At 35.1% G+C, this 22,687-nt stretch overlaps 2 protein-coding genes and 1 long non-coding RNA gene across 3 annotated transcripts; 2 read left to right on the top strand and 1 right to left on the bottom strand.

Annotated features, from left to right (window-relative positions):
- Positions 1 to 441: 441 nt before the first annotated feature.
- Positions 442 to 4,206, bottom strand: LOC119638179. Its single transcript, XR_005247394.1, has 3 exons — positions 3,461 to 4,206; positions 2,215 to 3,201; positions 442 to 1,563 (listed from the first exon to the last, which is right to left on the bottom strand). It is a non-coding gene; the product is annotated as an uncharacterized LOC119638179 (long non-coding RNA).
- Positions 4,207 to 7,010: 2,804 nt separating this feature from the next.
- On the top strand, positions 7,011 to 9,936 carry LOC119638180 (integrator complex subunit 9). The gene is made up of 6 exons (XM_038034828.1): positions 7,011 to 7,131; positions 7,199 to 8,042; positions 8,119 to 8,432; positions 8,949 to 9,051; positions 9,118 to 9,317; positions 9,418 to 9,936. Exons 1-6 carry the CDS (start codon positions 7,123 to 7,125, stop codon positions 9,919 to 9,921), a joined length of 1,974 nt encoding a protein of 657 aa, XP_037890756.1. The 5' UTR covers positions 7,011 to 7,122; the 3' UTR covers positions 9,922 to 9,936.
- An 8,854-nt stretch (positions 9,937 to 18,790) lies between these two features.
- On the top strand, positions 18,791 to 20,697 carry LOC119638181 (uridine 5'-monophosphate synthase). Its single transcript, XM_038034830.1, has 3 exons — positions 18,791 to 19,015; positions 19,088 to 19,595; positions 19,724 to 20,697. Exons 1-3 carry the CDS (start codon positions 18,878 to 18,880, stop codon positions 20,533 to 20,535), a joined length of 1,458 nt encoding a protein of 485 aa, XP_037890758.1. The 5' UTR covers positions 18,791 to 18,877; the 3' UTR covers positions 20,536 to 20,697.
- The last annotated feature ends 1,990 nt before the right edge of the window (positions 20,698 to 22,687 follow it).

The raw sequence follows: 22,687 nt of genomic DNA, 5'->3' as shown, positions 1-22,687 counted from the left end.
ACTTCAAAATTGTTGAATTCTTTAAGTAGAGAGCGACACTTTTGGAGATTGTTTCAGTTATAAGACTACATATAAGAGATCCTTCTAATAAAGATATTTTTATCCCAACAAATAGTATGAAGGTTGGCTTTAAGGGGAAATTAATCCCCAACAAAAAAGAAACAAATAAAAACACTTACATATATTTGTGTGCGTAAGGATGGATTATATATTGCGCATAGAGAAATACTAAATTAAGAACACATACAGATATCTAAACCAAAAAAAAAAATGCTTAAAGGTATGGATTGAAAATCCTACATTAAAAAGGAATTTACATATAAATCAAAATACCATATTTCATAGAGTATAAAAGAAAGCGTCGAACGCATCCCGAAATAACCAGATAATTGATAATTTTACTGTCGAAGAAGCGATATATAGCATTAAAGCAGCCCTAAAAATAATTAGGTCCGTAGTTCGATAGTTGGACGGATCTCAGGAAGTTACAGTACAGTACATCATAAAAGTGACGCAAAAAATGAGGCCATGAAAGGCAAAGGTGTTGTTAGATTGACAAATAAGGATTTTCCGACTACAGTCATTATACATGTCAATCAAAACTATGTAAAAGAATAAGTATTAGTTTCTTGCCGGGAAAAAGATTTTTATGATTGTTACAAAAGCTTAACTAATACGCACCAGAAATTATCCTAAAGCAATAATTAATGTTCGACCCACGATGTGAGACGACAGATGTAAGAATGCATTCCAAAAAGTTGCAACTATAAGTTATATCATATCTGAAGGCAAATAGTTTGCGAACACAGCGCATAAACACAAACTTGCTGTTGTAAAAAAAATAAATAAACACACACCGTTCATAACAACCATTAAATGATGGTGAGGAGTTGATAATTAAAATAATTCTCAAGAATATAATCCAATTGTTGGAAACTGCAAAGCAATTCGCAGCCTGTGCATTTTGTCGAATATGTTTTCCATATCGATTATGTACAAAATAAATTTGAAAATGTTTACATTTATTTATAACTATTACTTGCTTCGATCTCCGTTGAGTTGCGCAAAGCTATGATGATTCTAAAGTTTGAAACATCTGTCAGTGTCCCTCGTTTCTATCGAGACTTTCTCTTCTCTCTAGCCACTAAAAGGAAAGATATTAACTTTAATCATAACTTAGCAAGCAGGAAATTTCTACACTGACTTATGACGACCTTTTATGCTACATCGCTTTATGGTTAATATGTGAAAACTATTTTTAAAGATTTAAATAATAAGTGACGTGTTTCCGCCTTTAAATGTAGCCAAAATTTCTTAAAACTATTATACGCTATTTCGCTTTAATAATTTCGATTCTTTAATTCTAATATTATTTTTCTATAATGGTGATCAATTAACTTGTATTTATCTATTGCACTCACCGCTACATTGTAGATCGCACAACAATAATTTTTCACCTTCTGTGACTTTAGTTCGACGAAATACATTTTACTTTACTTTTACTTTGATCCTTACTCGGCCACGTTCTTTTGTCGGCTTGCGTCCACGGCGCAATTCTTGGAGCTGGAAAAGATTAACTCTAATGAATTCGCATGAAAAGAACAATTTTTTTCAACAAGGTATATAATGGACCTGTTAATATGAAATTTGATTGCAAGGTGAACTTGAAAAAATGTTTTTATTTATTCCTTGCATTATACACGCTTTGGGCGAATTACTTTATTTTAAGAATGGGAGATTGCGCGTTTTTATGGAGCGCCACTGAAGGAATACTATTCAAGAAGACCCCGCCATTTGTGACGGGCATACGTCATATGGTAACGTCGAAAGCAATTAAAGGACCCTCCCCGGAGTACAAGATGAATTGACGACACTTCCGATTTCGAAAGCAAAAAATTAGAATTTTCCCCATTACTCGTATCCGAAAATAATTGTAGCGATTTTTGCATGTATATTCCATGAATAATTATACAATAACTGCACAATAACTGCACAAAAATAGAAAATCCGATCGCTTCTGCTCAAAATCATAGAGTATTGAAATTTCAATCCTTTCTTTTGAAAAAATGTGGCGGTTACATATACTTTTGATTTGCACAACTATCTGTAAAGTAGTGCACAAAACTACTCTTCCACATAGATACTATAAATAAAATGTACATGATATGTGATGTACATCACATCAAACCATGTAAAACTGAACAACACACTTACCTTTCCAAGGAATTGCAGCTCTTGATAAATATAAAATCTTTTTCCGATTCCTACATTAACAAATGGAGCAACTAGCTTCTCGATTAAATTGACGTCCGTTAATGATCGTGAACGCTGTTTGAATACGATCTTCAGGATTGTCGTTTTTATGAGGTAACGATAGTTTTCGTTGCAGTGTGTGTTCCCGGAAGATGAAGTGCGATAGAGAGGGCGTGGTGGTGGTTGTAACAGCGCCTTAAGAAATCCAAACACTGTAATTAGAAACCGTCCGCTATCTTATGTTTTCATTAATCACTTGTTACACTGTACGATTAGAATCCTTATGTTCTCAAGACGTAGTTTGTGACCGAAATTGCTTTGTATAATCATCTTCAATTTCTTTCCTATTAATTTATTTATTCATTCTCCTTTTATACTCATTTGGTCTTAATCTTCAAGAGGTCTTGTTTTTGGGCTTTGCATTACTAAGTTTATACCCACTCCAAATGTTGATTTACGATAATTTTACGTTGCTTGAAGCACGTCTCTATATAGCAGGCGCCACCGGGCAGTGATGCCTGGGCAGAATCTCTAAGTGTGTGCTTCTCGATCAAGCATGAATCACCTTTGGAAATCCAAACACTGTGAGTTTTTAGAAACCATATTGTTTTTATATTAATCGCGAGTTACACAGCACAATTTGTTCAACTTGCAAGAATCCTTATGACTTTATCGAGTAGTTTTCAGGTTACAATCGGACTTCAACTTTGCGGAACGACAATCTCATTGAACGCATTATACATCCAGGCGGCGTGCTTTATTAAAATTATTCTTATAGATGGGGAGAGCAGATGTTGCATTATAATTGAAGACGTTCTTTAACATAAGCAGAATGTTGTCACTGTAAAGCTTTTTCAGGTATTCTTCATTCTGCATTCAGGTGAGCACTACACTTGCTTCTTCACAATCTCCTTCTAGCTCCTGTTGGATTCAAACCTTTCTATTATTCTGGAAAAAAAATTAAGCACAAAACTATTAAAACATTTGTCTAAGAAGTTGGTAAATTAAATGCTAGGGGAGAAGAGGTAGCGTAAACCTAAGCTATAAGAATAATATAGACTGATCTGGAATGCTCTGCCACCTTTTACATTTCCTTATATCTAAAATTGGCTGTTAATATATAGCGTAGAGCTTAAATTCGGCTATATGTCATCAATTATCCAACAGCTTTTAACTTGTTAAAAAAAAAAGAAATTTGAATACTTACCTCCAATTTCAAAGGCATCGAAACAGCGTCTGTATTTTTAGTTTACACATTTTTTTACTTTTCCAACAATATTGTGTTCGATTTATTTTTCCTTCAATTTTTATAAATTCACTTTTATTATCATTTGTTGAAATTTCCATTTAAGAAAAATTTACAAAACAAATTCTATCGAAAGCCACAGCCCTCTCGTTCTCTTTTAGAACTATTGTCTGCAACGGCCGATCGGCTTGCATAGAGTTGCCAAATTTTTAGTGCATTTAATTAATAGTAATTGCATTTTCATTTAACTCTCGAAAGTTACAACTTAACGTGGCAACGTTTCAAAAACAATCAATTGCAGCAGTAGTACCATATATTAAACGAATGGGTTTTAAGAAGCCACATGAATTAAGTCTACGAGTGCATGCGTATTTCATAAAAATTTTAATTATACCTTGTTGTTTTCGTATTATTACTAAAAATTTTTTATTTAAAAATCTTAATTTATACATCCTTATCGAGTGCTAATATCACGTGCAGAAGGTTAGTTAGACCGCGCACTCACTTGTCAAAGAGTTTTACAGTTATTACGTTCATCTTCATACACAACAAAGGGAGGCACGAAAAGTCGCCATCCTCATTTTCAGCTTGCATACTTTTTTCTTATTTTTCCAACGAAATTGTTTTGGTTCAATTTTTCCTTCAATTTTTGTAAATTCATTTTTATTACCATTTGTTAGAACTATTTGATTTGAGGTCGCGACAGCGTAGAATTAATAAAATCTTTGCTTTCATTTTACCAAAAATTCTATCGGAACTGGCCTTCTATTCTTTATTACTCTTTCTTGTAATTACGACTATTGCCAGCCGGTCGTTTTGGATATGGTTGCCAAGTCTTCACTTTAACACTTTTTACTAAATGCATTTGAATTTTATACTTCTTCTTCTGTGATTCAGCATATCAATAACAGATAACACACTGAGTCGAGCCGATAGCCTGTGTTGCTAGTGCTCAATGTCTTTTTTTAGTCTAAGAATTAATTTCATTAGTCTAAAATTAAAATAATAATAATAATAATAATAACACACTGAGTAAAAAAACATTTGAATTTCCATTTTAACTCAACATCCCCGAAAAAAAAACCTCTGAACTCAAAGATTTAATTTATGATACCTTATTTTCTTTCTCTTTATCTGTGTTTTTTAATTTTTTGCTTTTTATGTCAAATTTCTTTGAAATTGTTTGTTTTATTTAAAACTCTACCCGCCTCAGTGTCAAGAGTCTCGACTAACAACTCGATGGTCGTGGGTTCAAATCTCAAGTGCGGTAGAGTTTTTAATAAAGCCGATGGCGGCTGTAGTGCCTGCACTGTTATGGCGCGAAGGCTTAACTTTTTTTCAATACTTCTATAACTCGAAGAAATAAGCTTCAAAAACCTTATAAAGTGTATAAATTCTTCGCCAATTTCAAATTTGGAATGCACCTAAGCATGTTCATTTGTGCGTGCGCCTAATTGACTGAATAGATCGCCCACAAATTTACGAAGGAAGTGTCTTAAATTTGTCAAAGGACAAAACCTGCGACAAAAAAAATTGGCTACGCCTAAATAAAAATATAGTTTCTACTTTTTTTGTTTTTTTTAGGATAGCGGTGATGGATATAAAGGATTCGATTACGACCGAATATAATTGTATTATCTGCTTTTAATTAAAGATGGAGTGATTAATATCCGATCACCTCATTGTATCAATTGTCAAAAGGTCTAAGCAAGTATACAGACTAAAACGCAAATTATTAAAATTCTTAAATCTAAAGGCTGCTTCGAAATTGTCTATATTATTAATATGAGTAGTTATCTAGACTGCAATATAATCGTTTAAGGAGTTATTCATTACGGCTTCTATCCTAATTTAATCTTTAATTTATATAATATCAGAAATATACAACGGGGAGATGCCGTAAAATGTACATGCTGCTTAATAATGCACTCCGCACTACGCGGAGAGTTGGGGTATTGCATTTGTCAGTAATTCAATTGTCAAATGCAGCCGGTCTAAGTGATTGTAGTTTCAATTGTAGCTCAGAATATTAAAGAGTGAACACTCCGGAATAGCCACCATAACTAAAATCATGGTAATTGCTATGTTTCCACTTTTAGAAGCGTTTGAAACTGCAAATGTATGAGTAGATTGAAAAAGATGCAGGACGTGGCCTGTCGCTTTTTTGCGCATCAGTGCAACAATTCAGAAGAGTTAAAAACATCATCTGGTTTATATTGACGTCAGTCAATTATCGCCAACGCAGTTTGGCTAGGATCATTGACAGATTGGGTTTTTCATAAGCCAATGTTAGCATTCATAGCAGTTAGACAATGCCCTTTTTCGACAACTTTCGGGATTTTTGCATGGATTAAGTTGATGTTGCGATTCATCGAAATAAAGCCTTACAACCACGCTGAAATAAACTCAAACTGTCAAAGCCTCTAAATTAAGTCTTTAAAATCATAATTAAATGCTAGTAGTCCGACTAGTTTGGCCTCAACGTCAAAAAGCAAATGACGAACGACAATGTTGATATTAAAGATATGGAAGTTGGCAGCACTTAGTATTTACAGAGTACCTAGCAGTTTCCTTTAAACATTTCGTCGCCTCTTAACTCATAATGCTGGCTTCTTTAAGAAGAAAAATTTCCTAATGAAAATAAATAAAATGAAACATTTTCCCTTGGAAATGATAATTTTCGTTTGAAATCGCATACAATGATGAAACTGCTTTCACTGTTTTCATGAAAAGTAAGTGCTGTAGAGTTAACAGGGCAGCTGGTAGCACGGACTTATTTGTCCAGAACGTTACAGATCTGCACAAGTCCCTTCAAATTGGATCTTGACAAGGGAAGAATATATTGAAATTTTTGTTTACCTGCATTTTTATTTTATGTATGACGAGTAATTTATTTTTTGCATTGCCAGGATATCGCGTCGCCAGTACAGGTTTGAATTAGAAGTATTCCGGGAGAGTAGATTTGACAAAAGATTGCTGTAGTAGTTTTGTGTTTTTGAATTCGTTTGAATAACGTTCGCAAATCGATGGTAATTTGTGAAGAAATTTTGTAATCGAAACTTTTCATAAAAAATTTCTTTTCTCTGCTTTTAAAGTAAGTTTCGCGACTGAATGTCAAGTTGTTCTAGAAGTTAAGAAGTAATTTAAAAAAAAGTCACTTATAAACGAAGAGCGTTTAGCGCCTCTGTCTGCTTGAAGAGCAGCATATGAATAATATTTTTCCTTTTTGCGAGCGAAAATGTAATAATTTGCTTTACTTGCAGCTCTAAATTGTGTAAATAGTTTTTAGACTTAAGACAACGCTTTTGTTCACTTTATATGATTCATTTATTTACATAGATATGGTATAAAGAACTAAAACGCGATTATACACTGGAATCCCAATGGAAATTTTTTTTTTCTTATTTTTGTCGCGGAATCGCCGATATTGCTCTTGTGGCGCCATCTACCCTTAATAAAGAACGTTTAATTTGTTATCACTTAGCTGTATATCATAAAAGAATAAAAAGAAAAAAAAAAAATTGTGTAAACAAACATTTCCAGCAAGCGCTTGGTTAAAGTTAAAAAGAAAAAAAAGCGAAAAGATTAAAATTATTCTTTGAGTCAACTATAGATGACAGAAAATGCGTTTGGTGAGTCCCGGTTTGTTGTTCAATTTATACCGAAACCTACAAATAATCATTACTTTCTGAAATATAGTATTGCTTAAGTAATGATTTGGCCAAGCCATGTTATGTGATAACATTCAAAGGTTTGCGTATTATGCTTGATTGCGGCTTAACTGAGCAAACTGTGTTGAATTTCCTGCCACTGCCGTTTGTGCAAAGTGTAAAATTATCGAATCTACCAAACTGGATTCCCAGTCGAGAACATGATCCGCAAATGGACGGTGAACTGAAGGAGTGTTGTAATAGAGTCTTTGTAGACTCTTCACCTGAATTTACACCCCCCATGGATAAAATGATGGATTTCAATGAAATTGATGTCATTTTGATATCAAATTATTTGAATATGCTCGCTTTGCCTTACATAACCGAGAATACAGGTTTCAAAGGAAAAGTGTACGCGACCGAACCCACTTTACAAATTGGTCGATTTTTCTTGGAAGAGTTAGTAGAATATATAGAAGTAGCCCCTAAAGCGAGTACGGCCAATCTTTGGAAAGACATGTTGCATTTATTGCCAAGTCCATTATGCGACGCTTTTCGTCCCAAAAAATGGAAGACAATATTTAGTTTGCAAGATGTGCATAATAGCTTGGCTCAAGTAACAATAATGGGTTATGATGAAAAATTAGATATTTTGGGAGCTTTCATTGCTACACCCGTTAGTTCGGGTTACTGTTTAGGATCCAGTAATTGGGTGTTAAGTACAGCGCATGAGAAAATCTGCTACGTTAGCGGCTCATCTACTCTAACTACACATCCTAGGCCAATAAATCAATCAGCCTTAAAGCATGCAGATGTTTTAATAATGACTGGCTTAACTCAAGCGCCTACTGTTAATCCTGACACGAAACTAGGAGAACTCTGCATGAATGTGGGTAAGTCTAAGTAGTATCTCAAACAATAAGATGAAAAAGTTTCTACTATTAAAGAAACATATATTCTTTTTAACAGCTTTAACTATACGTAACAATGGTTCCGCTTTAATACCTTGCTATCCATCGGGCGTAGTATACGATCTTTTCGAGTGCTTAACACAAAATCTAGAAAATGCCGGATTAAATAACGTGCCTATGTTCTTTATATCACCAGTTGCGGACAGCTCTCTAGCCTATTCAAACATTTTGGCTGAATGGTTAAGTTCGGCTAAACAAAATAAAGTCTACCTACCCGATGATCCTTTTCCTCATGCATTCTATTTAAGGAATTCCAAATTAAAGCATTACAAACATGTTTTTTCTGATGGATTTAGTAAAGACTTTCGCCAGGTAAATACATTGCGTCTACGCATAATTTGGAAACGGAAGCCAAGCAAGTTTCAACAACAAACGTTTAGTCATTGTCTTGGCAAAGATCAAATTTTCACTAGAGTCGACTGAAGCCTTGATTTACTCGATATAGGAAGTGGCTCGAAAAATCTTGCCAATTAAAATATTCCTCAACAAGAGTTTTTAAACTATCTTTCAGTTTCACGAACTGTCTCCTCTTTCCTCCTCCTCTATTTTATATTCACGTGTTCCGAATATAACTCGATCGTTCGTGCACCATATCAACTGATACCCATAGTATTTTCTTAATATTTAAAGATGTATTGGCCCAATTTTAAGTCTTCACTTGATTCATGACACCGGTCATCTTTGTGTTATGTATTCGTGCCAGATGAACTATGCTTAGCAATATAATGAATGGCGAATCATATGGGTAAACTTCTGAGAGAATTATGCATAGACGCAATTGTTTGATTTGTTGTCAAGGCTTTGTTATATTATGTCGTTCACATTTAGCCTTGTGTCGTATTTTGTGGGCATCCAAGTCTCCGATTTGGTGACGCTGTTCACTTCATAGAGATGTGGGGTAATAACTCAAATAACTCCATTATATTTACAGGTACATACAAGTCGGTTTGGTTACAACGTATATATATTATCCTCATTTTGTATTTGCGTTTTGCAGAGCCTGATTTTCCATATTTGCAAGTATTAGCACCATTTCAACCGCTGGCTATGAAAGCCTTTTATTGTCCGATCGATACTTCATTAAATTACCAACAGGCGAATAAATTGATCAAAGAGCTGAAGCCTAGCGTATTAGTCATCCCTGACGCATATACAAAACCACATCCAACTGCTCCGAATCTTTTTATAGAACAGCCAGTAAGCATAATAGAGTAATAACTTGTAAGAGACTGATTATATTGGATGGCTTCTTACTCTCTCTCTCTCTCTCTCTCTCTCTCTTTCTTGTATTGTACAGGATAAGAAGATTATAACATTTAAATGCGGTGAAATAATACGACTACCGTTGAAGAGGAAACTTGATCGTGTTTACATTACAGCAGAAATGGCCATGAAAATCGTGCCGCGCGACGTAGGTAATGGCTTCAGCGTTTCAACGGTAACTGGTCTGCTGCAGGTTAAGGATAAAGTACATAACATCCAGCCGTGCTGTGAAAAAACATCGGAACAACAGACTTTAGGAAATGGTAAAGTGTCGCCTCCAACCCGCGAAGAAGTACTGAATAACGTCAAATACGAATACGGTACTTTAGATGTGGACATGCTTATGAAGCGGCTGGTTCAGGATGGTATTACAAATATTAAAATGGACAGAAACGGTAGTGCGCTTACTCTACATTTAGTTAATGAAGATACTACTATTAAGTTTGATGAAAATGAAACTCATATCGTATGTGGCGGTAAACAATCGTTACGTATGAAACTGAGAGATACTTTGCTTAAATGTTTGCAAAGTTTTTAAACTAAGTAATAAAAAGTAGAGGAAAAACATTTTTTCAATAACTACATATTTTACTATTTTGAACTCGTTTGCAAGGTCAAGGCGCACGCCGTTACCGTTGGCAGATGTCATTATTGCTGCGAACGGCAAAAGGCCTACGGCAAGGACAAGGTTCAATATCTGATCGCGAGACAATTCCAATTTGGAAATCCAAGGGAAGTCAAGCTTTGAAGACTTACCGAATTCGTTTGCAAAATCTCACACAATTCTGATTCTGTTGAAGAAGTGTTCAATGACGGATGCAACCTCTGCAATAAATTCAAGGTGTTTTCGCCGCAATTCATGTGAAGGGGTAACAGCTACGAATCTTCCGATTTGGTGTGTTGATTCAAGGCCCTTTTCAATGCAAAAGCCTTTTCCATGACTTTTTCAACAGGTTCATCCTTCCAAGTAGGATCTATATGCCAATACATACATTCGTGCATGGATACGTATTCTTGAACACATCCATGAACAAGTGCAATTTTCTATCGAAACTTAGAATACTTTAATGAAAATATAATTTTGCCACAAATCTCCGATTTTACATCCGACTTGTGTGATATATATATATATATAATAGTGTTTGAATATGTAGTGTAGACAATACGCTTACATAGGTTCAGATGTGCTTAGTCGAACCTTAGTGAAAGTAGAATACATATATACGCACTCCAATTGAAACCTTTTTCGTACAATTGCATATTAATAAAACAATTTCAATGGTGACTCACTCTCTCTGGCACTAGACAAATTCCATTCATATATATATAAATCTCTTATATAAATAAATCTCAACATATGAGCATATAAACTGAGCAAAAGAAGACCAACCAATTTGAGACGGAGATGATGATATTTTATTAATTACTATCGGTATCATTGCTGAAAGGTTGAATTTTATGCTGCATAGATTTTGTGATCTGGGGGCTAATTGCTAAAAGACTTCAAGGTCATGTTGGGAAGCCCATATCACAGGATTCGAGAAAGCGCTGGCACGACTATATTAATCTAAGGGTGATTAGATTGAAGGGGACAAAATAAATTTTAATGAAAAAGTAAAGATTGTAAGGAAGCATTTTTACTCCCTTACCAATAACTAGTCCGTCCGCTTAAAAGTCTACCCGCAATCCGCAACCAGCAAGTCCGATCTGCCCACGCATGTCGTTCTGTGAACAATACACGAGTAGCCTCCTTCAACATCAAACGCATAATATCAGAAAAACACACACTATAGTACTGTTAGATCATAGTACCTTACAGAAATCTGTATGCCTTAAAATTGTATAAGCGAACGATAGAAACGCTTACATATTACGCATTACTGTATAAATCCCGCTAGGTCATTTAAGTATGTAGAGACCCTTATGCTTCGCAATGCATAAGCACACTCGCTCATGCAAACACAGATACCAAAGAATCACACATAGCATTTTATAGTATTGTTAGGTCATAGTAACATACAGAAATCTGTATGCCTTAAAATTGTATAAGCGAACGATAAAAACGCTTACATATTACGCATTACTGCATAAACCCCGTTAGGGTATATAATTAGGTAGAAACCCTTATGCTCTACAATGAATATACGATCAGACAAAACAAATAAACGTTAGAGTCACACATAGCAATGCACACCAATATCCGTACTCGCAAAGAGCACAAAATGTACAAAGTCACGATCACACATGTAGAAACACACAAAACAAAAACAAGCATATGCAAACACAGTGGCATAGAAAGGCACAAGCACTCACATACCTAACGGTGATTGAATCACGCGATTTGGTACCTGGGTGCCTGTTGCGTCGAAATTTGAACGAACATAATAATAAGCTAGATGTAAGTGATATCAAGTTATGTATAAGCAGCATCATGCAAGTCGTAACTAAGGTTGCGACTGCAGCCAATCTAAGCTAAGCGTACACATAAGCGTATGTAAACACATAGAACCTGTTGGCAATGGGACAAGCGACCGAGACTTCAGCTATAAAAGAGCAGCACATCGCGCAGATTCTTTCATTTCGGTGTCATAGCTGCTTGAAGGTAAGTGGGTACGGACAATACGACAAATCTTTTTTTTTGACCCTACGGATAGGGGATGTGCTGGCTAGGTGTGTTAGTCGTCATCCCTGAAAAAATTTCAGACAAATGACTCCACGGATAGGGGATGTACTGGCTAGGTGTGTCAGTCGTCACCCCTGAAAAACTTTTAGACAAATGACTCCACGGATAGGGGATGTACTGGCTAGGTGTGTTAGTCGTCATCCCTGAAAGACGGAGGAACATCTTGTCTTGGTATTACCCGACGAGTAACGAAGCAGAGACCAACTGGCGGCAGCTATGACACTAGCAACGAACCCGGTTCTTTTCTTTTAGCGCCCCGCGATATTAAAAGCGAAACGAAAAGGAAGTGAAAGTTCTAACCTCGCAAGTAAAAAGAAAAACGGTAATAGCGCGACAAGTCAGGTCGCCTCGCTGGTTCCTTGCCATAGCCAGCTTCTACCCATCGCTGTACTTCTCTCCCGTAAAAAGGAAATAATAAATCAAGGAAATTATACACCATTCCCCCCGAAGGTCCGGATTTTTATTCAAAATTTCTTGCAACGAACCTTGGAGTGATCGAGTTATACCTCGCCCAAGAAAACTCGTTACAAGATTTTCCCGAGTCACCGTTATTTGTTTAACTATCTTTGGAACATAGCGAGATACATATAATATCTTAAGGGATCAAATAGCTTAATCGCTTCAATCACCATTACTTTCGAAAATCTAAAGTTTCTTAACATTTTTTAGCGGTACGACGAGGTTTCCTTCCGTTGGTGTGGTGGGCTCCATTGATGTGGGCGTTACTGCCCCTGCTTCATTTCAAACGCGTCCTTTCAAAGAAGAACTGATTAAAGAGATGAAAAAGAAAAGAAAGCAAGAAAGAGTTAGAAGCCCTTTGAATATGCTACAGAGTCAGCTTCCGTTTTATTATTATTATTACTATTATTATAATTTTAGACTAATGAAATAAATTCTTAGACTAAAAAAAAAGACATTGAGCACTAGCAACACAGGCTATCGGCTCTAATTTAAATAAATGTACATTAGATAATAAGCTTACTAGTATTAATAAAGTAATACATTGAATTGATATTCTGTTCTGAAGCTGACTGTAGAATGTCCAAAGGGTTAATCGTTCCAAATGCAATACTTCTAACCAAGGAAAAGTTAAGACAGTCGCAGAGAATGTGCTATATGGTGAGATTTTGTCCACAACTGCAGATTAGGGAGGAAGACTTCTTCAAGATCCATTGGTGAGTTTCAATTGTATGACCAAGGCGAATTCTCGAAAATGTTTGGATCTTGGTTTTCTCAACGTTCGTTGTATATAAAGGTGGAATTAATTGAGGGTTATTGGAAGAGTAGTGTTGATGATGGTATTGCAAATTTCCTTCTGCAATTTTCACTTTAACTTTTCTCCTAATGTATCTTTGAAGATCTAACTTTTCCATGACATCATCCATAATTAGAGAAGCAGAAGCAGCATACTTTGCCGCTCGAACAGCCAGCTCATTTCCCCATAAACCGATGTGACTTGGTACCCATAACATTTTAATTTTTCCGTCGGGTATAGTAATTATATTTCTTAATTTGTTGATGGTGACCCATTTCGAAGTCGAATGGTTCCGAATAGCTTGTAATACAGACAAACTGTCGGTAACAATGACGGTTTTGAGTATTCTTTTATGGGCAGGGTTCGCCGCGTGAGGGATAGCTCTGGCTTCGGTTGTGAAAGTTGAAGTACTTTCGGGAAATATGAGGTTAAGAAGAACCCGTCCTGTAGCATCTACCACGGCACAAGCAGGAGGCAGACCAGAAGATTTTAAGCCGTCTGTGTATAAAAGATTCCAACCAGTATTGTCCTATACTTGGGTTTTTTCAGCTATTAGATTCCTGAAGACGTAATTGGAGTGTCTTCTTTCTTGTACATAGACAGCGAGATGTCAAAAGAGGAGTCTTTCAAAATTCATGGAGGTTTAACACCAAAAGAGCGGAAAATTTTTAAGGGAATTTTCAATTCCTTTGCGAGGTACAAACAATACTCAATTGCAGATGGCCACTTTGGAATTTTCTTCGCAATAACAATCTTTCTCACGTCATCACCAAGAATAGATTTGTTTGAATTAAGAAGCTTGGGGACTATTTTAGCTTTTAACTCATAAAGGCTATTTTCTAAAGTTGTAATATTATTTATGGGCGCCGTCCGAAAAGCATAACAACTTGCTGTAACGGCTTGGTGATAGAGCGGTTTAAGAATGTTTATATTAGATTTGCAGCTATTGCCGTAAATTATCAAAGCATAGTCAATCTTGCTTAACACAAGCATTTTGGTAAGATAAGCAATAGTGTTAATATGCGCATGGCTTCTCCAAGCAACGTACTGTATGAAATTCACCCTTGTTAAAAGAGAGTTTTTTAACCGAAGGCAGTGTGTTTTCCAACGATAATTGTTGGAAAACGTCAGCCCAAGAACATGAAGCATGTGAACATTTAGTACTGGTAAGTCGTTAATATGCATCAGTAGATTTTCTGCATCGCACATTTGTTTTCGACAAATGTGCATTTTTTTTGATTTTTGTATAGAATTTTTATCCCCTGAGGAGTTTGCCCATGTGGAGATCTCTCGTGCACAAGATTACGGAGAATAAATTGTAAAGTTCTTGCTGAGAAAACAATTGCGAAGGTGGGACATAGAGCGAAAGCACTGCAAATTTTATGTTTAAGATTATTTGTATCGCTATGGCTTGTATGTTTGAGCTAAAATTTATGCGTTTGTAAGGTATATTTGATTTCAGAAAAACACCAACTCCTTGTTTGGAATATGAATTTTGATCAGCATTCGTGAAGTGACCAGTATATGGTTTGGATGGAAGAGGATTAAAAGAGCTTCTACAATGAAGCGATAAAAGGTTTGGGTTAAAATCACTTACGAGTGTACGGAGTTCATCAAAATTATTAATAAGTCCCTTAATGTCCCATTGTAGAATTTTAAAAACTTTATTTAATTGTAATGAAGGAAGGTTAAGTTGACATGCCCGAGTCTCCATCGAAAAGGTCACTATAGGACTTTTGCGTTAATGATTTATTCTTACCAGCAGAATAATCTGTGCTTAGGTGGCTTGGTACATTTGAAGCGCAACGAGTGGGCGCACATGAATAATTTGAAATTGAAGATTGATTAATGGATGAAAGAATGGATTTTGGTTGGATATTGGATTCATTACTGCTTGTAATTTGTTGACTAGAGTTGACAGCTGGAGATTCTGGGGAATTTACTTTATTAGACTTTAGCATATATGTCGTCGTTTTAATTGTTTCAGTATTTGGTGTTGCTTTAGTTTTTTCAATGTAATCTTTGGCAGGTGATGGAACTGGTTTCACAATATAATTTTTGAGTAATGCTGGAACAGGTTTTTCATTGGAAGGAGTTGGAGTTAAAGGCTTATTAAGCTCGATTTACGAGGGAACAGCAGCGTAGGTATTACTTTTGCCAATTCCCTGGGCTAGAGATGGATTTCTTTCCCGGTATTTGCGTTGCGCTTCGCCCATGCCACAGTAATTTTCTGTTTGGATTTTTTAAATTTCACGCATTTGTGTAAAACGTGGGCATTGTTGCAATTTAAGTAGAAGCTATGCGTACAGTTTTCAGCATGTGGAGGAAGATGGAGCACTGGTGCATCTTTTTGCCGTATGACCCAGGCGTTGGCAGTTTTTGCATCTCATAGGATTTGGAATGTATAGTTCTACTTTACATTTATATCACGCCACATCAACTGTTCGCGGTAATCGATAGCGATCAAAGGTTAAAATAATCCTTCCTGTAGTAGAGCGAGTTTTTCCGTCATCATTCAGTTTGGTGAATTTATATACTTCAGTCACTCCTTGATTGCCCATTTCGCGAACAATTTCATCTTCCGGCACGTGCTTTAAGCACGGAGCATAAATTACGCATCTAACTGAGTTAAGTTTTTCATGCAGTTTAGCGGAAATAGCACATAGATTAGCTAAAGATTTCGATTTTATGAGCTTTTCAGTACCTAGCGAGGACCAGTAAATTCCCATCGTGTAGAATCGAGATAGAGTCTATGTATGTTGTAATGCTATCTAGGGCTTTTTTTATAGCAAAAGGGCTAATTTGGGAAATTGTGACTCTAGCATCGGTTGAAGAAATAAGAATATATTTTTTATCAATAAGAGTGATGTCACTGATTGGCAACACCAAAAAGTCGGGATTTTTCAATTTTTTTTCTTTGGGGGTATGTCTCAGCTAATAGATTAAATTTATTCGAGTTTTTATCTGACGGCTCCGGGGCGATTATGCCTTATGGTTGTCTATTATTTAGTTATTTGTAAAATAACCGCTCACTTGAAAAGATTTGGGAAACTACTAAGGATAACGACAAACGTTTTCAATTTTTTTTTTTTGTATTTAAGGAAACACGTACGGTATCTGCGATGATCAGTTTTAGCAATAAACACACAAAAAGTACGATATATTTTAATAAATTTTAACACTTTTAAAAGCATGTAAAGCAATAAAGAAATAAAATAAAAGGAGAAATTGCAAAATTTTTTTCTTATGAGCGAAAACAAACCTTCTTATGAGCGAAAACAAACAAACATTTTTTCAGATTCTCCTCAGCTGTAGACCTCTACCTATATACACATAGCAATGTATTTGAATAATAAATAAAATTATTTGCCGTAAATAAATTAATTAAAAAAATTATCAAAATTTTTGTATATAAATTTTTTTTATTCTGAAATGTCGCGAAACGCAATCTCTTTCTTGGTTCCACATTGGATCCTTCAAAGCCACTTATATGGTTTACTATACGTTTAAGTTTCTGCATAATTTCAATAAAAATTAAGTATAAATAATTCAGTAAGTATGGAAAATTAAGTAACTGTTGAAGGACTACGACTTACAATCCCTTTGACATCTTCATCTCATCGGCACGCTACACTCTTAAGATAATGTCCTAAACTTCAAAACGGCTTTGTGATGCCCATAAAGCTATTAAAACATTCTTTTTTAAGTTTCAATACTTTGTGCTATTGATTACTCTCACTGTTCTCTCGATTAACGGAACTAATGGTATTTGCAAAGCATTCATTACTAACAACTGGCTCATCTTTATGTTCATCCTTCATATCACTTTGTAGCACTTTAGGCTTTGCTCCTTTTCTAGGTGATGCAGTTTGTAAAATTGCATCTATCCAAGAAATGCCTTGAGCTGCACAAATTAAAATCTCAAAAACTGTGAAGAAAAAGAATTTTAAAAATATTCCTCATTTATTCAAACTGACAAACTAACCATGGAATGTACTTAATATTGATCTTTGCTAGGCAGGCGGACCTAAAAGAACGCCAATCGGCTTGGAAGGAGTTTTAGAAGCAATTCTAGACTCCTCATCTTCGACTTAAATTGGACGCGCAACATTTGGCCTCATATCTATATTACTTATAATTGCTTTTGATTTATTACAACAAAAATTTTATTTTATTTATCAACCCGAACTGATAGTCAAAATCTGTACACACACGTAAATTGTTAAACAAAAGGAAATATATAAAAATAAATTGTTAAAAAAAAATAGGGAAAAACATTGTGCAGGTGAAATATGAACAAAGCAAGTAACCTTGAATTTTTGAACGTGTACGGTATCAAAAAATGGTAAGGATTCTTGCTCTCGAAAAACTAAATGCTGATAAGTGCAGCTTTTCAGCTCATATTTTAAACAGAATGACTTCTTAATTATTCGTAAAAATACATTCCATATAAAATAACAAACTTTGATTTAATTGTTTAACTACGCAAATTTTATTGGCAGTTTTTGGAAAATCCCCTAAAACACTTTGCGTAATTAAGTAACGATCTTTGTCTTTCCCATGTAATTGCATATTATCTGACTCCAATTTCATATGTTTATATCATTCTTTGGCTTTAGGACAATTTGTCAAACGAAACCTTAGATACAAGGAATGAGTTCAGCATTAGTCAAAACATTTCCAATATAATTTAAAGGGTAAATACCCTTTGCGCGTGTTATTTCAATTGGCTAGAGCTCCCCAAGAGCGCAATTGGTTTTTCTGTCTCTCAATCGCATCTAAAGCAAACTGACAAGGTGCAATTATTGAGGATAAGAAAAACGTAACAGAATACTCCGTTCCGCTTACATTTTTACAATTGATTCATTTGCAACTTTGTATGGGGATGGCACATTTTTCTCATTGTTGCACCTAAAAGAGTAGACTGTTTCGTACACATAAAGACTCACACTCACTTCACACTAATTAAGAATATATATACTTTATAGGGTCTCTAAAGCTTCTTTTTGGGTGTTATATACATTATAAAGAAAAACAAAATGAGTATATCACCATTTTACAGCGGAGGGTATTAAAAAAAAACCATAGAAAACCTTGTGAGATAAGACATTTTTGAAGGTTAAGCAGAAGCAAGGTAATTAAAAGTAACTAAATATTAACACTATTCAAAATGTTTATTGAATACGAAAGTACTTGGAAATCGAAAATTTTTTATCTACTACATAAGAATAAAAACATTTGAAACAAATTCCAAAAAGTCAAAGAAAACGAAACGGAATGATTTAACAAATATATAGAAATCGACTTGCACCAGGTATGAATGAAATCGCTGAAAACGTTTGTTTTCTCATTTAATTTCGGTTTGTTATTTTAACTTAAGATTCCTTGTTTGTGCTAACTGCGATATCAATTTTCTTTGTTAATAAAAGCAAACCTCTGCACGTGATTAGTGATTTATAAAACAATTCACCGCAAAATTTCGAAAATTCATAATACAACATTTAAAAAAAAAAAAAAAAAATATCAACGGTTATAGAATTGTATTTTATAAAGAATATGGATCCTAAAAAATCATTGGTTCTCAAATTATATGAGATTAATGCATTTAAATTCGGAGATTACAAAATGAAAGTGGGCATCAATTCGCCGGTATATTTCGACCTGCGAGTTATTGTTAGTTATCCGGAAGTTATGGTAAGAGTATTTCCCTTTTTTGTATAAAAATTGGAAAATTATTCAGTTAATGTATTTTCTCTAACCTTTAAGCAAACGATTTCTAATTTAGTAGCAGATTATATGAAAGAACATAACTTAGTGGCAAAACATGTGTGCGGAGTTCCGTACACAGCCCTACCGATTGCGACGATTGTCGCTGTAAAGGAAAATATTCCAATGGTTGTCCGTCGTAAAGAGGCCAAAAGTTACGGGACCAAAAAGTTAATTGAAGGTATCTTCCGCTTGGGTGATACATGTCTTATTATTGAAGATGTAGTGACATCTGGGTCAAGTATTTTGGATACAGTGCGTGATTTGAAGCAAGAAGGTATTCAGGTGACCGATGCTATAGTTGTAGTTGACCGTGAACAAGGTGGTGCCAAGAATATAGCTGAACATTCAATACGTATGCACTCTTTGTTTACACTTTCATTTTTGATCAACACTTTACTGGAAGCCGGTAAAATTGAGCGTTCAATTGCTGATAGTGTAGCAAAATATATTGCCGAAGTACAAATAGGCAGTGACGGTAATTTTGTGGATAACAATGAAAAACAAGGCAAGTTAGATTTATGATCTACATAAAGAGTGTGGTAAATTACGGGAATATAAAGAAGTATTACTCCTCTCGATTTGCTAAACTTACGTTAACAATTTACAAAATTGATTTGTTTTCCATCATTTCAGTAAGAAGCGATTTCGTTCGAAGCAAAATATCTTACGAAGTACGAGCGAATTTAGCTAAATGTGAAGTGACTAAGGAATTGTTCAACTTAATGAGCACAAAAGAAACGAATTTATGTTTAGCTGCGGACCTTACAAAATGTGCCCAAGTTTTGGAAGTAGCGGACAAATGCGGTCCCTACATATGTCTTCTAAAAACGCATATCGACATTTTAGAAGATTTTAACAATCAATTCATTGAGACTTTATTGGCTATCGCTGAACGCCATAAATTCCTAATAATGGAAGATCGTAAATTTGCTGACATCGGAAATACAGTGTCTTTGCAATGCGGTAAAGGGCTTTATGAAATTGCCCGTTGGGCTGATGTGGTGACCGCGCATACTATCTCGGGACGCAGCGTTTTGCAGGGATTAAAACAAAGTCGGCAAAGTTTCAGCAAACTACGTGGCGTTTTTCTTTTGGCTGAAATGTCAGTCTCTGGCAATTTAATTGACGATACATATAAAGAGGCATCCCGCAAAGTAGCCACCGATGGAATTGATATCGATTTTGTAGCTGGCATTGTTTGCCAATCCGCAGATTGTTTTGCTTTTCCGGGTCTAATACAGCTAACGCCAGGTGTTAAAATCGACGAGAAGGCCGACAAATTGGGCCAACAATATAATGAACCAGAATACGTAATAAAGGAAAAGGGTGCTGATATTGCTGTCGTAGGACGTGGTATCCTACATGCCAAATGCATAGCTACTGCCGCAGCTTCGTATCGCCAGCGCCTGTGGTCTGCTTACGAGGATCGCTTAGCTAAAAAGTGAAAAGTAAAAAAAAAGTGGTGTAAATAATAATTTTTTTTTAATGATGCATTTAAAATAACCTTAAGGTGTCTTATGCTCAATGCTTTTAATTTAGAAAGCAAATATTTTTTGTATATATATATTCATCCGCGAAAGCTGAACTTATTATGGAAAAAAATAAAAGCAAAGCTTTTTTAAACATTTTTTTATCTGTGTCACAATTATTCTTAAAGAGCAGCAGCCTTACTTTTAACTTTGATCGTTAACTCCAACGGTGATTATTGTAAATCGCTTTTTCGATCTTTGCTATCTTTGATCAAAAAAAAGAAAAAATTGCATACTTTTAATCCTTCCGCTTGAGCCTATAGGTTTTACTTGCTAGACGGTCCCAATTTTATTATCAAAACTTGCGCTTGAGTTAAATTCCCCCTGTTTGACGGTGGGAATAAACTTCAACATGTTGTCTGTAGGCACTAAAGCGAAATTTTAGTCCACGAACGAAATCCTTTGGAAATGGATTATTTTATTTATTCATTTATACATGATATTTAACTAAAGAAAATTACAGTCGAATTCAGTACATCTTAACAGAAAATTTTATGCTAATTGTTTTAAAACTAGTATATGATTAAAAAGGAAGAAAAAACTAGAATAATAATAAGCAAGTAAGTTTAAAAAAAAAGGTGATAATAATTCATGAATAAATAAATAAAAAGAGAAAGAGGAAAAAAAGAAAAAAGCATGTACACAGCTAGCACAGAAGCACACCCGCAACAAGAACAGATCCAGGTTGCAAGTGAACCCCTAAACCATTGCAAACATGCGTAAATTTGTCAACCAACATGTTAACAACACAATATTATTTTAAACAAAAAGTAAGATATTAAGAATGAGATGTTACTTTAAGCACGACATAGGTAAATCGAGCATATTAAGCAATGTTGCTTTAATAGAGTTTAAAGAGTCTGATAATGAGAATAAGTGATAGATATCATTTAGGTTTCTGTAAATAACTTTGAGCGGGTTAAAAAGCTCATAATTGTATTTACATTGACTAAGCTTAATGAAGATAATGTGCCTAGAGAAGCGGTTAAGGACATTAAAACTTATCTCAACAAGTAATGTGGGCGAGCCAATAATACCATTTATTACTTTGTTTAAGAAGGAAACCCCAAGAACAAATCTACAAATCTAAATATGGGTCCCAACCCAAATTCCTAAGGGCAAACAGCAAGAATTGCTTTTGAACAGATTCAATTGAATCTACATAGCATCTATATAAAGGAGACCACACAACGGAGGCATACTCAAGTATAAGTCTAACCAACCACATGTACAACCTTTTCGTAATAGAAGAATCATCAAGCTCTTTGGACAACCTCTTTATAAAACCAAGCGCGGACCTAGCTTTGCTTGACGAGAGCTCAATATGCAAGTTAAGGCGTAACCTATGGTCAAAAAGAGCGCTTATTTCTGTGAACGATTTGACGTCCTCCAACGTGTGCGAATCAACGAAATATTAAGTAATGAATGACTTTCTCCTTGAGAAAGAAAACATCTTACATTTATTTCGAATTAGTTTCAGAAAATTCAAATAACACCATGCAACCAAATTATTCAAGACACTTTGAAGCTGATGTGATTGCGATTCAACAAAGAAACGACAAAACATTTTCACATCATCAGCATACATTAAGATCTGGCTGGAATTAATCCCCGATGGGATATCATTAATGCATAAACTAAATAAAATGGGACCTAAGTGGCTGCCTTGAGGTACGCCAGACGTCACGGTGAATTCATCCGAGGTGATGGGGTTAAACAAAGCCCTGAATGATCTATTGTGCAGATAAGAGTTTATACACTTTGCTAAATAGAGAGGGAAGCCAGAAGCTTAGAGTTTGAAGATAATTAAGTTATGGTTAACCAAATCAAATGTTTTGCTTAAATGTATGTATGTATGTATTACATCAGTGCGAGAGCCACTAGAAAACAAGTTAGTCACCGTAAAACTTCGAAAATTAAATATTTTATTCTTTGCGATTGAAAAGTGCCTCAGTCCCTCAGTTATTAGACATAGAAATTAACTGCAGCAAATTTGGAGCAAGCAGATCTATATTTTGATTAACTACAAAGTCTTTACTTTTGCTAAATAACGGACTCGTAATCGTAT

The sequence above is a fragment of the Glossina fuscipes genome, unplaced genomic scaffold (genome assembly GCF_014805625.2).
Source record: "Glossina fuscipes isolate IAEA_lab_2018 unplaced genomic scaffold, Yale_Gfus_2 84, whole genome shotgun sequence".
Lineage (NCBI taxonomy): Eukaryota > Metazoa > Arthropoda > Insecta > Diptera > Glossinidae > Glossina > Glossina fuscipes.
The sequence above is the reverse complement of the archived record's forward strand: the minus strand, read 5'-3'. Positions and strand labels throughout refer to the sequence as shown.